Source organism: Balaenoptera ricei, chromosome 6 (genome assembly GCF_028023285.1).
Source record: "Balaenoptera ricei isolate mBalRic1 chromosome 6, mBalRic1.hap2, whole genome shotgun sequence".
NCBI classification, from domain to species: domain Eukaryota; kingdom Metazoa; phylum Chordata; class Mammalia; order Artiodactyla; family Balaenopteridae; genus Balaenoptera; species Balaenoptera ricei.
In genome coordinates, this window is record NC_082644.1 from 116,587,321 (window position 1) to 116,601,100 (window position 13,780).

Here is a 13,780-nt window from a genome sequence, read left to right on the forward strand (position 1 = left end):
AGGAGAGGAAACGAGAAGTTAATACACTGACTTGCCACCTGGACAGATAGAGTTCTTGTGATTATGTCTTAATATTAGCCCTGGGGTTCCTGGTAGCCAAGGCAGAAAGGGAAATGCAATGGGTTGTCCAAATCTCATCATTTGGTCTTTTTTTTTTTTTTTAGGAGAGACCATAATTCTTCAAGAGAAACAAACGATTCCTAGCCCTAAATTCTCATGGGATAACTTGTTGTGATGGTTAGGAGCCTGACGAACTTACCAGGAGACAGCTTAAGCTTTCTGAGTCTCGGTTTCCCCCTCCTCTCACGGTAGTTGTAAGGACGCTACAAAACAATATGGTTCGGTACATCACTTGGTTTACAGTAAGGCTCATTGAATATGAGCCCCCGCTATTATGGAGCACATCTTTATCTTCGGATTTGCAGGTAGAGCAGAAACATTTTTCAAAGGGGTATAATATTTCAACCCTTGCCAAGAGCTGAGACCCAGTCGCTTCAGCAGGATATCCTGGCTAGGAGGCCCTCAGGAAGGAAACTGAGGCTGGGAAAAGTTTGGGCAGTGAGCTGAGGGAGAGAACCAGATGTTCTGCCCCGTTGGGCTTGACTCCACTTCCCACAGGGTGGACCGGGGTCTGGGGTGAGCAGGGAGCCCTGCTGTGATAGCAGCCTGACACAATATTTACAGAACCCTGTGATCTGTCACGGTCACGCCTGGTCACATCTGAGTCACATCGTCCTGCAGTGTTTATGATTCCGCAGACGTGCAGCAGTGAACAGAGTTTGGCCTGTGAGCCTCTGTGTGCTGTCCCTGCTAAACCATCTCCTTCAGAAGAGACTCTTGGGTTTGGGGCCAAGGGGGCTGATCAGGTGAACAGAAGAGCTGCAGGATGTCATGTCATCCTTGGTCTTTGTTTTCCCATCCATGAAATGGGCTTGGTCCTTTAGTGACTGGCAGTCAAGTGTCTTGCAGAGGTCGTTACAGCGAAAGAATGGCCCGATTATAACTCCATAAGAAGCAGAACCATTCCACTAGAAAAATGGGTAATGACCATAAACAGACATTTCGCAAATAAGAAATACTAGTAGCCATCAAAGTAATAACCTATATGGGAAAAGAATCTGAAAAAGAATGGATATGTATATGTATAACTGAGTCACTTTGCTGTACACCTGAAACTAACATAACAGTGTAAATCACCTATACTCCAATATAAAATAAAAATTAAATTTTAAAAACTTAAAAATAAGTAACCAGGGCTTCCCTGGTGGCGCAGTGGTTGAGGGTCTGCCTGCCAATGCAGGGGACGTGGGTTCGAGCCCTGGTCTGGGAGGATCCCACATGCCACGGAGCAACTAGGCCCGTGAGCCACAATTGCTGAGCCTGCGCGTCTGGAGCCTGTGCTCGGCAGCGAGAGGCCGCGATAGTGAGAGGCCCGCGCACCGCGATGAAGAGTGGCCCCCGCACTGCGATGAAGAGTGGCCCCCGCTTGCCACAACTAGAGAAAGCCCTCGCACAGAAACGAAGACCCAACAAAGCCATACATACATACATACATACATAAATTAAAAGAATGTAAGCAGACAAGAATAGCATTAAAATAAATAAATAAATAAATAAACAAATAAATAAATAAGTAACCATTAAATATTCCCATTCAGTGATTAATTCAAGGTATGCAGATTAAAAGAAGGAAATTCCTTTTGAAATTTAAAATAAGTTATTATTATTAACGCTCTTCCTCTGTCTGAGGGCGGTATGATGCTAAGGAGAAAATGGGCAGAAACCCAGAGACATTGACAACAGGATACAGAGAAGGTTCAAGGGCCTGTTCTTGATGCCCAGCAGTGGTTACGGGAGCAGCAAGGAAATGAGTACATGCTACCCAGTGGCTTCCTGAAGTTCCTGGTCCACAGCATCAAGGAGCTGGAAGTAACAGTGTTGCTGATGTGCAACAGATCTTACTGTGCTGCGAGCGTTCACAGTGTTTCCTCCAACCACTACAAAGCTGTCCTGGAAGAGCAGCCAGCTGGCCATCAGAGTCACCCATCCCAGCATGAGGCTGTGCAGCAAAGAAAGTGAATAGACAGCTCACGTGCACATTTTATTCATGTTAAATAAAACCATAAAGACTGTGCCATCAATGAAGAAAATTAATAAAATAGCTCACGCTCTTCAGGGGTAGAAATTGATACAATTTTTTGGAGGCTACATAGCAATATTATCAAAAGTCTTCAATCTTTTGCAGTATCTTTGACTCAGTGCATTAGTTGTCTATTTGCTGCTGTGACAAATGATCACAAACGTAGAGTTTATAACGATACAAAGGCATTATCTTACCTTTGCGGAGAACAGAAGTCCTGGGCTAAAATCAAGATTCTGCAGGGCTGCATTTCTTTCTGGAGGCTCTAGGGAAGAATCTGTTTTCTTGCCTTTTCCAACGTCTAGAGGCTACACACATTCCTTAGTTCATGGCTGCTTTCCTCCACCTTCAAAGACAGCACTGCCCAGTCAAGTCTCTCATATTGCATTACTCCAGCACTGACTTTGCCATCTCTCTCTTCCAATTTGAAGAACCCTTGTGATTACATTGGGCCACTCAGATAATCTAAAATGTTCTCCCTGGGACTTCCCTGGTGGTACAGTGGTAAAGAATCCGCCTCCCAACGCAGGGGACTCAGGTTGGATCTCTGGTCGGGGAACTAAAATCCCACATGCCGTGGCGCAACTGAGCCCGTGCGCCACAACTACTGAGCTCACACACCTAAACCAGAGAGCCCTCGCGCCGCAAACTACAGAGCCCACGCACTCTGGAACCCTCGCACCACAACTAGAGAAGAGAAAACCCGCACGCCACAACTAGAGAGAAGCCCGTGGGTGGCAACGAAGACCCAATGGAGCCAAAACTAATAAATAAAATAAATATCTAAAAAAATGTTCTCCCTACTTTAAGGTCACCTGATAGGTAACCTTAATTCCATCTGCTACCTTAATTCCACTTTGCCATATCCACAAGTTCCAGGGATTATAATATGAACATCTTTGGGAGGTTATTATCTGCCTACCACATCCAGATATCCTATTTCTAGGTATTTACTATCAAGAAAATAACTATGGGGAATTACCTGGCAGGCCAGTGGTTAGGACTTGGTGCTTTCACTGCTGGTACCCAGGTTCGATCCCCAGTTGGGGAACTAAGATCCCACAAGCTGTGTGGCATGGCTGAAAAAAAAAAGAAAAGAAAAGAAAGAAAAGAAAATGACTATGTATATTAATAGGGAATAATGTATCACTAGGCTTTCATTAAAAATGGTGGTGGACAAGGCTAATGACACAGTGTGCAAGTTATTAAAGAGTTAGTACAACATAGTTTGACTTTTATAACATATATAACTATCTCTCTCCATCTAGAATATAGATAAAAGCTAGAGATATATACTCTAAATTTATTTTTAGCTCACTCTCCTTTTTCTTGTCTTATTGCTTCTTCTAGGTCTTCAATTCAATATTGAATAAATAGGATGATTATCATCAATCTCTTTCATTAAACCAACATGTATATATATATATATATATATATATATATATATATATATATATATATATATATATATATAAAATACCTACTGTGTCTCAGAAATCTCTGGGAGTGGGATATATGTGTTTTTAGTTTCTTAATTTTATTTATGTTTTCTAAAATCTCCTAAGCATATTACTTCTGTAATAAGGGAAGTTAACTTTTTTTTTTTCTTTTAAGCATGCAAGTTTTTGAGACTGGGGCAAATATGCAGTTTTACTCGTGGTCAGACCCAGGATCCAAACTCCAACAGAGGCACCAATTAAGGATCAGCTACTTCCTCATGGACTCCTCTTTGGAGAGCAGGGGCCCGCTCTGTTCCCTTCCCTTCCTCCCCATCCCCGCTGCCTAGAGCAGGGCCTGGCTCAATAACCACTCGTTGAACAGAGACGTTCCAAGGGATCCTATGCTCCCTTCATTCCTTGCTCTGGGTTAGCATCGCAGGATTTATCTAAATCACCAAGTAAGTTATTTATTGTTTAGCTGTATCCCTTTCGGGTAATGAGTTCCATCCTTCCCAGGTTAACTGGGGTTTCCTTGGGTGCGTTTCCAGGCTGTGTCAGTCCTGGAGCTCTTGCTCAAGGGCTGAGCTTTGGAATAGCAGTCTATGCCTCTTGCCCCACTCTGCCATCCCTGTACCACCCCGGCCACCAGCCCCAGGACTGGCAAGGGCAGTAACAACCTGATAACAACAACATTGATAATGCCAAGTTCACAAGGATCCTTTCGAATTGGCCCTTTTATTATACAGATGATAGATCAGACTCAGAGAGGACCAGCAAGTGACCTCCTCAAGGCCACACAGCTAGTAAATGGCAGTGAACAGATTCAAATTCATGTGTTTCCCCCCACCCCACCCCCCCAGCTCTAGAGTCTGAGTTTGCCATCACTGTCCTCCACTGCTTCTTGGAATAAATGTTTTAAAAATGGTAACTGTTAACACCAATTGAGTGCTCGCCAGGTATCAGGTGACCCCCATATATCAACCTACATTATCCTCCTAAGAGCCCATTTTACAGTTGAGGCAACTGAGAGGCAAGTAGATTGCTAAGGTCCACGGCTAGGAAGTGCAGGGTCTGCACTTGAACCCAGATGATGTCCAGGCCCTTTCCAGCTCTGCAAGCTGATGCTAACAGCGTCCTGTGTTCTAGGCCACAGGCCCAGGATTTCACCTGTGATGGAATCCCCATGGTGCCCAGGAGGTAGGTACTTCATTAGACCCCTTCTACAAGGGAGGAGCTGGGGCTCAGAAAGGGAAGGTGACAGGTTTGAGGTCACACAGCAGTGTATGGCAGACTGGGCCTGGCACATGGTCTTTGACACCAATGCTGTTCTGAACGCTGGGCTGTGTTTTTCCTGGGATAAGTGCCCCCACCCTTGGCTTGCCGGGTGCTCCAGCGGTGGGGTGGGGGGGCCCTTCTAGACAGTCCCTAGAGCCCAGTCACCGCCCCACCCTGCTCAGTCCCTTAGAAAGTCATTCAGCCACTTACATTGTGGGCAGTGCTGGGGACCCCCTGGTGCCACCTCTTTTGCCAGTCTTTCTCACTGGACACTCGTTGGGGCAACTTTCCAAAGAAGAAGAATCTCATCATCTCATCACCTCCAAATCCTCAACCTACCCACGCATGTGCCTCTCTGGATTGCTGTGGCTAATGCCACCTTGGGGGGACACTCAGCCTCATCTTGGGGGTGATTCCTTTCTGGGAAGAACTCTCATTCATGCAGAACCTGGGCTGCTGGTCTGCAGGTTTTCAGGGGGTGTGTGCAGGGTGGGTTTTCTGTGCGTGAGTGGGGAAAGGAGATTCTGAAGGCCCCTTCTCCCTGTGGGCTTATCTTTGTTGCTATAACATTATGGCTCTACAATGGTGGCAGGGACTACAGAGGGCCAGGCCTCCAAGCAGCCTTCCTGGGGAAAGAACTGTAGCATCTGGAGGGCTTACAGTCTCAGCTTCACCACCGGGGGCATCTTTTCTGTGCTTTCCTTGCAAAACAAAAACAAGAGCAGAGACTCAGGCTGGCCTCTCTCTTTCCCTGTCACCCATCTGTCAGTCTGGCTGTCAGTCTGGCTGTCTATCTACCCTCTGTGTGTAAACTAGGAATTCTGGGGGGAGACTCTTTCCTCCCGGTTTGGTTTTCCTTGGGGAGGACCTGGAGCATCCTGGAGGTGGGCTCCGAGGTGTATGTGTTGGTGGGGGGGATGCATACACCCCAGAAGCTTGACGATGTGCTGCTTTCTGGGGGAGAGTACCTGGGGCCAGGCGGAGTGAACAAGGCGGACCCAGGACTCTCCTCCGTCAGATCAGGGATGGCGTTGGGGTGCATGGGGGTGAGAATGGAGTTGGGAGTTCCAGATCTTCCCTGGCAACTGTCTCAGAGTCTCTCCCCCCTCCTCTGCGGAGGAATTTGTAAATGGAAGCGGGGCTGCTAATCCCTCCACTATCACCTCCCCAGACACTTGTTGGGGGATTTAAAAAAAAAAAAGACACACACACCCAAACACTGAACTTTCCCATTCCTCAAAATGTGGGTGGGGAGGGTGAAAGGAGGACACCCCTTGTTCTCCCCCTCCCCGCCCCCAGCCTCCAGCCAGACTCAGGCGGGACCCCCTCCCTCCCCGCAGCCGCCGGAGCGATGGGGGCGGGCGAGGCGAGGAGGAGGGGGAGGAGGAGAGGCAGGGGGCGAGGTCTGCTTCAAGAAGGGGCGTGTGGCCGGAGGAGCTCCCGTTTGAGCAACTTGGGAGCGAGCAAGGCGGCAGAGAAGGGGAGGGAAGAAAGTTGGTTTCCCCCGACGTCAGCGCCGGGCGGGCCGCGGCGGCCGCGGAGCCAGGAGGCGGCCGGGAGCGGGGCCGAGCGCGGGGCGGCCGGGGCGCGCTCGCTCCGACCCGCGCCTGCCACCCCCGCCTCGGACCCGCGCCCGCCACCGCCGCCGGCGACCCCGGGGCGGCCCGCGGGCATGGACAGCGCGGCCGGCGCCGCCTTCGCCCCGGACAAGCCGGCGCTGGGCCCGGGGCCGCCGCCGCCGCCGCCGCCAGCGCTGGGGCCCGGCGACTGCGCCCAGGCGCGCAAGAACTTCACGGTCAGCCACCTCCTGGACCTGGAGGAGGTGGCGGCGGCCGGGCGGCTAGCGCCGCGCCCCGCGGCCAGGGCAGAGGCGCGGGAGGGCGCGGCGCGCGAGCCGTCCGGGGGCAGCAGCGGCAGCGAGGCGGCGCCGCAGGACGGTGAGTGCGCGGGGCCGGGGCCGGGGGTTCGGGCGGGGCTGCCAAGGGCCGTGGGAACTGAAATACGGGGGTGCGGGGGCTGGAGGGGTGCGAGGCCAGAGGTTCGTGGGTCCGAAGGGGCGAGCACGGGGCAGGCGACGGATGCGGGGCGCTGGCTCAGCCGCACCCCAGCCTGGGAAGGAGGCGCCGCGGCAGGACCTCCGGGGGTGCGGGCGCCGGGCACTGCAGCCCGAGTGATGGCTGGGCCCGCCGCCGCCGCAGCCCTCGTTGAGGCTGTACGTCGCGATGGGGTGGGCTGCGGGACGGGAGCTCTCGACTGGCGGAGGGCACTGCCTTTTGGCCAGAGCCACCTCCAGTCGCTGGAAGCACGGGGAGCTGTGTGCCTTGTGCCCTACCCCGGAGGCAGCCCTGGAGGCCCCACTCCCAAAGAGCCTGAGACGCGGGTGCGATTACTGCTGGGGAAACTGAGGCTTCCGAGGGGCAAAGTGACCTGGTCGCACAGCTGAGTTTCAAACTCTGCCCCCTTCTCTAGCTCCAGGATACCAATCCAGCGACTACTAGGCTCTTGTAAGATGGATTTCCTGGCTGGGGTACCGATGCCTGCCCCCCCCCCCCCACCTCCAGTTTGCCCCACTAGCAGCTCTCTAGGGGGAATGGCCCAGCCCTGAAGAGCTAGCTAGGCCTCTCTTCCCCTGCCGAGGTTAAAGGTCATCAGGAAAGGGCTTTAAAAACAAACAACCCACCCGAGTGGCTTTTTTCAAAAAGTCACAGAGGATTGCTGGGCCCTGAGCCCTTGGTAGGAAGGGGGGTGTGGCTAGGGCAGGAGAAGATGAAGATAAAGCAAAGATCCCGGCCCTGGAGAGTTTCCTGCAGGGAGGGGGAGAACTGGAGTCCCCATAGCTCACCCAAGCCCTGAAAAGGAGGTGGGGTCGTCTGAGACCACTGCCCACTTGCTCCCCTAGCTCTGGGGAGCAGGCTGCCCTGCTGGGGGCTCTGGGCCCCTAAGAGTCACCCACCTGATTCCAGCAGCCTTCCCACCTGTCCCCAGGGACCCCCCCCCCACTTCCCGCACCAGCCCCTTGGTCTCAGGGGAGCTCCGCATGGCTGCGTGCCCCGCTTTTCAGATGAGAGGAGGTGCAGGGAAAACGGAGGTGACGGCAGCCTCATCAGAAACCTTGTCCGGGAGCCTGTGCAGTCGTGAGGGACACCTGACACACACCTGACTTTCAAAGTGCACCTCAGAGAGCGCCCAGCTGGTGCCATCTTTCCCAGTGGCATCCGCCTACCGCCAGCCACAGCGGCTGGCATCTGTTCACCCGCCCAGGTGATCAGGAAGTGGGTAGACCCACTCCTGGGAGTTGGGGTTTCCCTAGTGGAAAAGTGGAAGGAAGGTGTCTGGTTTGGGCCGAGGGTAAAGTGGGGTGCCCTCTGGTGAGGGGGTGGGGCCGGCCAGCCTGAGTCGTTTGAGTACCTCGGGTCTCTGCTGGCTCTGAGCTGGCTTCCCCGCAGGGCAGAGGAGAGGTCTTCGGTTTTGCCCTGATGAATGGGGGACCCCTGAGGGTTGGGGAGAGGAGGAGGAGCAAATTGGAAAAAGGAAGGAAAGGAGAAGAGAGGAGTACAGGAAGGATGGGGAGAGAAGGAAGGAGGCAGGGCGTTTTGTACTCAAGTGCCGGCAGGGGTGGGTGCCCACTTCCGTCCTAGGCCCTGGCCATGGGGACGGACGGGGGAAGGTCTTGCTTCTCCTGGACACAGCATAGAAGGGCTCTGAATGGCGGGTTGTCCTGGGGAGTCCCAGAACAGCTGGGGTCACAAGTACCTGGACAGGGCCACTGGCAGCCCCCGGACAGCTGGGTGGGCAGCAGGCCTCTGCAGCAGCCCCGTGGGGTCAGGCCACCCTCACTGAGAGCCCAGGAGCCCTTTCTCTGAGGAGGGGCTTCTGCACACGGGGAATTTCCAGGTACCGGGGACAGAGGACACCCTGGGTGTGGCATCAGGTGGGACGGGGTCGGGGGCCCCTGATGCCCTCACTTGGTCTGCTTCCAGAGGTGGGGATTACCTTTCTCATCTGTGAGGCACAAGGGGCCGCAGGCAGAGTCGGGACCGGGCTCAAGGGACCCCCACCCCCACCCCCAAGCTCCGTCCTTCTGGCCCTCAGCCCTTGGGACGATTTGCTCCAGGCCTCTGCAAATGGAAAGCAACGTGGACAATATGGGGAGTTCCTGAAGCTCTAAAATCCAGCTTAAAGGAGTCTCTTGTCTGGGATTATATCTTTCCTACTCATTTTTGGTGTTAAAACACCCTTTCTTTTATGAAATAAGGATAATAACTGGAGATTGTTTTATTTTAATGTCCTTACTTGGCAAAATTAAAAGGAGGTAACCGTACACTCATTCCTCAGACTGAAAACAAATCACTAGGCCATGAAATCCAAATGTTTTATGTCGAGTCAAGCAGCTCCCCAAGGCCAACTGGGCTCATTCCAGGGGTGCCCGCTGCCAGGAGGTGGGGGGCAGGGGTGGGGGCACTCTGAGGCAGCCCCCGTGCCTGGAGAATCCCTTGGCTTGCTCGCTGGGTCTGGGCCTGCAGACAGAAAGTGGATGGAGGAGAGGCCTGTGTCCCACTCTCCTTCCTTCCTTCCTTCCTTTCCTTCCTTCCCGTCCTTCCTTCCTTCCTCCCTTCTTTCCTTCCTTCCTTCTCTCCTCCTTCCCTCCCTCCTTCCCTCCCTTCTTTCCTCCCTTCCTTCCTCCCTTCTTTCCTTCCTTCCTTCCTCCCTGTCTTCCTTCCTTCCTTCCTCCCTTCCTCCCTTCCTTCCTCCCTTCCTCCCTTCCTCCCTTCCTTCCTCCCTCCCTTCTTTCCTTCCTTCCTTCCTCCCTCCCTCCCTTCTTTCCTTCCTTCCTTCCTCCCTCCCTTCTTTCCTTCCTTCCTTCCTCCCTCAAGCAGGTCCCCCCATCACTGCCGCTGGACTCCCAAGTCCTGAAGTCTCCAAAGCTGGGGGAGAGGGGACCTTTCGTCCCCTCGTCCTGGTGAGCCCAGCCTGCATCACTGGACCCCTTTACAAAGCAGGCAACCAAACCTCGGGATGCTGGGACTCTGGACCCCAGGCCGGCAGGCTTGGGTCCTGGGCTGTGGCTTAGTCCTCCGGTCCTGGACCCACAGGGAACCCTGGCCCCTCAATGAAGATTTGGACATACTCAGAAGTGGGTTTTCCTGTGGCTTCTGGAGCTGTTTCCAGGTCCAAAGAAAGCGACTGACACCAAACAGAGATGGGGTGCAACTTATTAGAAAAATGAAGGTTAATGGGGAAACTGATGAGTTGGAAAATTGATATATTTTCAACCTGCCAGGTTAGCAGTCTCAAAGTTTTTTGAATATATTTTTCCATCTTCTGTTTTCACCAAGTCATCAGTAGATGTAGCCTATTCTTGCCAATGATTCCCCAGGACCAGGCTCCCCCTGGAACTGACCGGGAAGGCTGTGGCTTCACCGGTGACTCAGAGCAAATTGGGGTCTCGGGTTCCTCCCAAATCAAACGCTGAGGTCTGGGCCGTGGCACTGAGCTATGCCAAGCACGTTAGGAAAATAAACTCTCGTTTGCTGCCTTTGCACTGACTTACAACAAAAGAAACCACATTAATAACTGAGATTTTCTTTAAAGCATTCCCTCCTGTGGGCAGGGCAGAAACAGGGATGTGGACACACTGAAAATAAACGAACCCCTGGAGCCAGGCAAGGGTGAGGTCCCCAGCCCGAGGAGGCTGCCTGGCCCGGGTGGGGCTGGGACGTGTTACAGAAAATGCCAGGACCAAGTGGGTCTACTTCACGGAGATTCAGGACAGTGGGGCGCTTGGAGCCTGAGGGCACAGGCTGAGCCGGGGTGGACTGGGACCCCGGCCAGGGGGTTTGCGCTCCCCTCGCAGAGCTGGTCCCTGAGCCACACCTGTTGATGGGTGACAGGAGGCCAAGCATGAGCCTGGTTTGGGTGGGGACCTCTACCTCCCCCTTGCCAGTGGTGGAAGGCAGGGCTGAGTGTCTGAGTGGGGGGCCTCTGAGGGGACCCCTGAGTTTGAGAGACGAGCCGAATGGCCTTCAATTTTTGGATTTTTCTTGTGGTCAAATACCCCTAACATATGATTTACCATTTTAACCATTTTGTAAGTGTACAGTTCAGTGGCGTTAAGTACATTCACATCATTGTATCCCGACCATCCATCTCTAAAATTTTTTCATCTTCCCCAACTGAAACTTTGCCCCCATTAAACACTAACTCTCTGTTTTCCCTCCCCCAGCCCTTGGCAATCACCATTCTATTGTCTGTCTCTATGAATTTGACTCCTCTAGGGACCTCATATATGTGGAATCATACAGTACTTATCCTTCTGTGCCTGGCTTATTTCACTTAGCCTAATGTTCTCAAGATTCGTCCATGTCATAGAAGGTGTTAGAATTTCCTTCCTTTTTTAAGGTTGAGTAATATTCCACTGTGTTGAATAATGTTCCACATTTTGTTTACCCGTTCATCTGTCGGTGGACACTTGGGTTGCTTCTGCCCTTTGTTTATTGTGGATAATGCTGCTAGGGGCATGGGTGTGCAAATATCTCTTCAAGTCCCTGCTTTCAGTTCTTTGGGGCATATACACAGGAGTGGAATTGCTGGGTCGTGTGGTAATTCTATGTTGAATTTTTTGAGAACTGCCATACTGTTTTTCGTATCTGACTTTAAAAAAAAAATTTTTTTTATTATTTATTTATTTGGCTGCGTCAGGTCTTAGTTGCTGCACACGACATCTTTGTTGCGGCATGCGGGGTCTTTCGTTGCGGCGTGCAGGCTTCTCTCTAGTTGTGGCACGCGGGCTCCAGAGCGCGCGGCTCAGTAGTTGCGGTGCACGGGCTTAGTTGCCCCGCGTCATGTAGGATCTTAGGTCCCCGACCAGGGATTGAACCCGCATCCCCTGCATTGGAAAGCAGATTCTTAAACACTGGACCACCAGGGAAGTCCCCCATATCTGACTTTTTAACCAGCCTCCTTCTAACTGGCTCTGAAAGGTGGCAGCTGCAGCCTCTGGGGCCTTGGAGGAAGGAGACGGAGGGGGCCGGCCTGTGAAACAGGAGCAGGGCTGGTGAGGGATAAAGACAAAAGGGTTTCTTCAGAACCAGGCCTTTTAAAGATAAGCCTGCTTTCCTTCCCTCCTCCCTTCTCCCCTCCCCTCCTTTCCCTCCATCCATTTCCTTGGGGGAGGGGTGGCGAGGGGGGACAGAGCCATCTGCTGTGAATGAGCCTTGGATGGGGGGGTCAGGACACCCAGCATCAGGTCCTGGCTTTTGCTGCCATCTCCGTGTGTGACCTCGGGCCTGTCACATCCCTTCTCCGGGCCTCAGTTCGCCACCTGAACAATGGGAGGTGGCGCACAGATGTCTGTGGGGCTGCTCCTGTCTCTCATCATGAGGTGATTCGGGCTGAGAAATTGCCCCGTGATGGGCCCGACTCCCCAGGAAGGTGGGGTCTCTGAGGACCGGGTCCTGGCTGGGCCTGGACCCCCAGACAGGTGAGGGCATCCCACAGCACATGCCCAGGAGCAAGGAGACAGGAGTGGTGAGAGCCGAGGAACCAGGCCTAGAAGCTGAGAGCCCAGGGGGTTCAGTCTGAGAACGGCTGGGTTTACCAGGGTAGCTGGTGGGAGTGGGGGCAATGGTCTACATCTCTGGCTTCTTGTCAGAGGGAGCGCTCTTGCTATTTCGTTCACTGTCTGTGGTTGCAGGGTGGTCTTGCTCCTCTGTAGATCATCTAGGTGGCGCTTGGGGGCCTGGCACGGGGGCCTCGGACCAGCTGGCACCCCCACGAGGGCCCTTCCCTCTGAGCAGGAGCTCGACAGGGCAGGTGCTGTCACTGTTCCCTTCCAGAAGACTCCAGAAAAGTGACATTGGAGCAGAAGTGATAATGCCTGCTGGCACGCCACCCTTGAGGCCTAGAAAGAACCCTGAGGCTCAGTGTTGCCATCTGTGAAATGGGAATGCTGGACAGCAATGTCCCTTACAGGGCGGACCCTCAGTGGCTGTGGGAGACCATGCCTGGCACATAGTAGGTGCTAAATAAAGGGCCTCCATTACAGCTCGTGGAGATGCTCACAGCAGCCCTGTGAGTCAGGCAGGGCTAGTGATTGCCATTCCTATTTTGGGGAGGCCCAGAGAGGCAAATCAACCTGCCTAAGGTCTCCCACCTGGGAACGGAGGGGTGGGATTTGTTTTTGGATTGCAAGTCCGAGCTTCTCTCTCCTGCAGAGCTCAGCATTTGGGCTGGAGAAATGGGAGAGGGGCAGCCCCATCTAGTTGCTGGGGAGATGCAGGCTAAGGTTTGTCTGGGGATCTAAAGGGGGCAGGGAGGCCTTGAGGGCTGGCACAGAGTGGGGCTATTGGGATGGACTCAGTGCCGTGTTAGGTTTCTAAGCGGATAGAGACAGGAAGGAAGAGTTTTCAGTGGCTTGTCCTGGGCAGGGATGCGAGGTCAACCTGGACAAGGCAAAACTTGGGAGGCCTGCCTGGCTTGCCAGACCCAAAGGGCAGTGGCTAACCCCAGGTGGAAGAGAACCTTGGGAGTGATTTAAGGGGGAGCCGGTGCTTCCCTGAACACAGCCTCCAAATGGGACATCAGTGTTGGAACCCGACCAGGGTGCTGCCCTGGGGTTAGAGGCCATGGGAGTGGAGTTGAAGGGATGAGCCCTTGATGGGATGTGGTGCGAGTCTGACCAGTTGCTTCCTCTTTGCTGGCCGGGGCCCCGTACCCCTTACGCCTCACTGTCTTCCCACCAACCGTGGAAGTGGGTCTTTTTATTATCCCCATCTTATGGGGAGGGAAAGTGAGGCTCAGAGAAGCTGAGCAGTTGCCAAGTTCACACGAATGAATACGGGCTTCCAGCCCAGGCCTGTCCCGAAGCCCCTGCCCTCTACCACTGGCTGAAGCCATCCCCGGAGCCCCCAGAATGCTGGGTGGTCTG

The 13,780-nt window shown here is 53.4% G+C and overlaps 1 protein-coding gene across 1 annotated transcript in view; it reads left to right on the forward strand.

Annotated features, from left to right (window-relative positions):
* Positions 1–6,526: 6,526 nt before the first annotated feature.
* The window catches only part of PRRX2 (paired related homeobox 2), a 49,349-nt gene continuing 42,095 nt past the window's right edge, over positions 6,527–13,780 (forward strand). The window contains exon 1 of the mRNA XM_059926595.1: positions 6,527–6,791. Coding sequence (XP_059782578.1) covers positions 6,527–6,791 — 265 coding nt within the window. The remainder of the gene's footprint in view (positions 6,792–13,780) is intronic.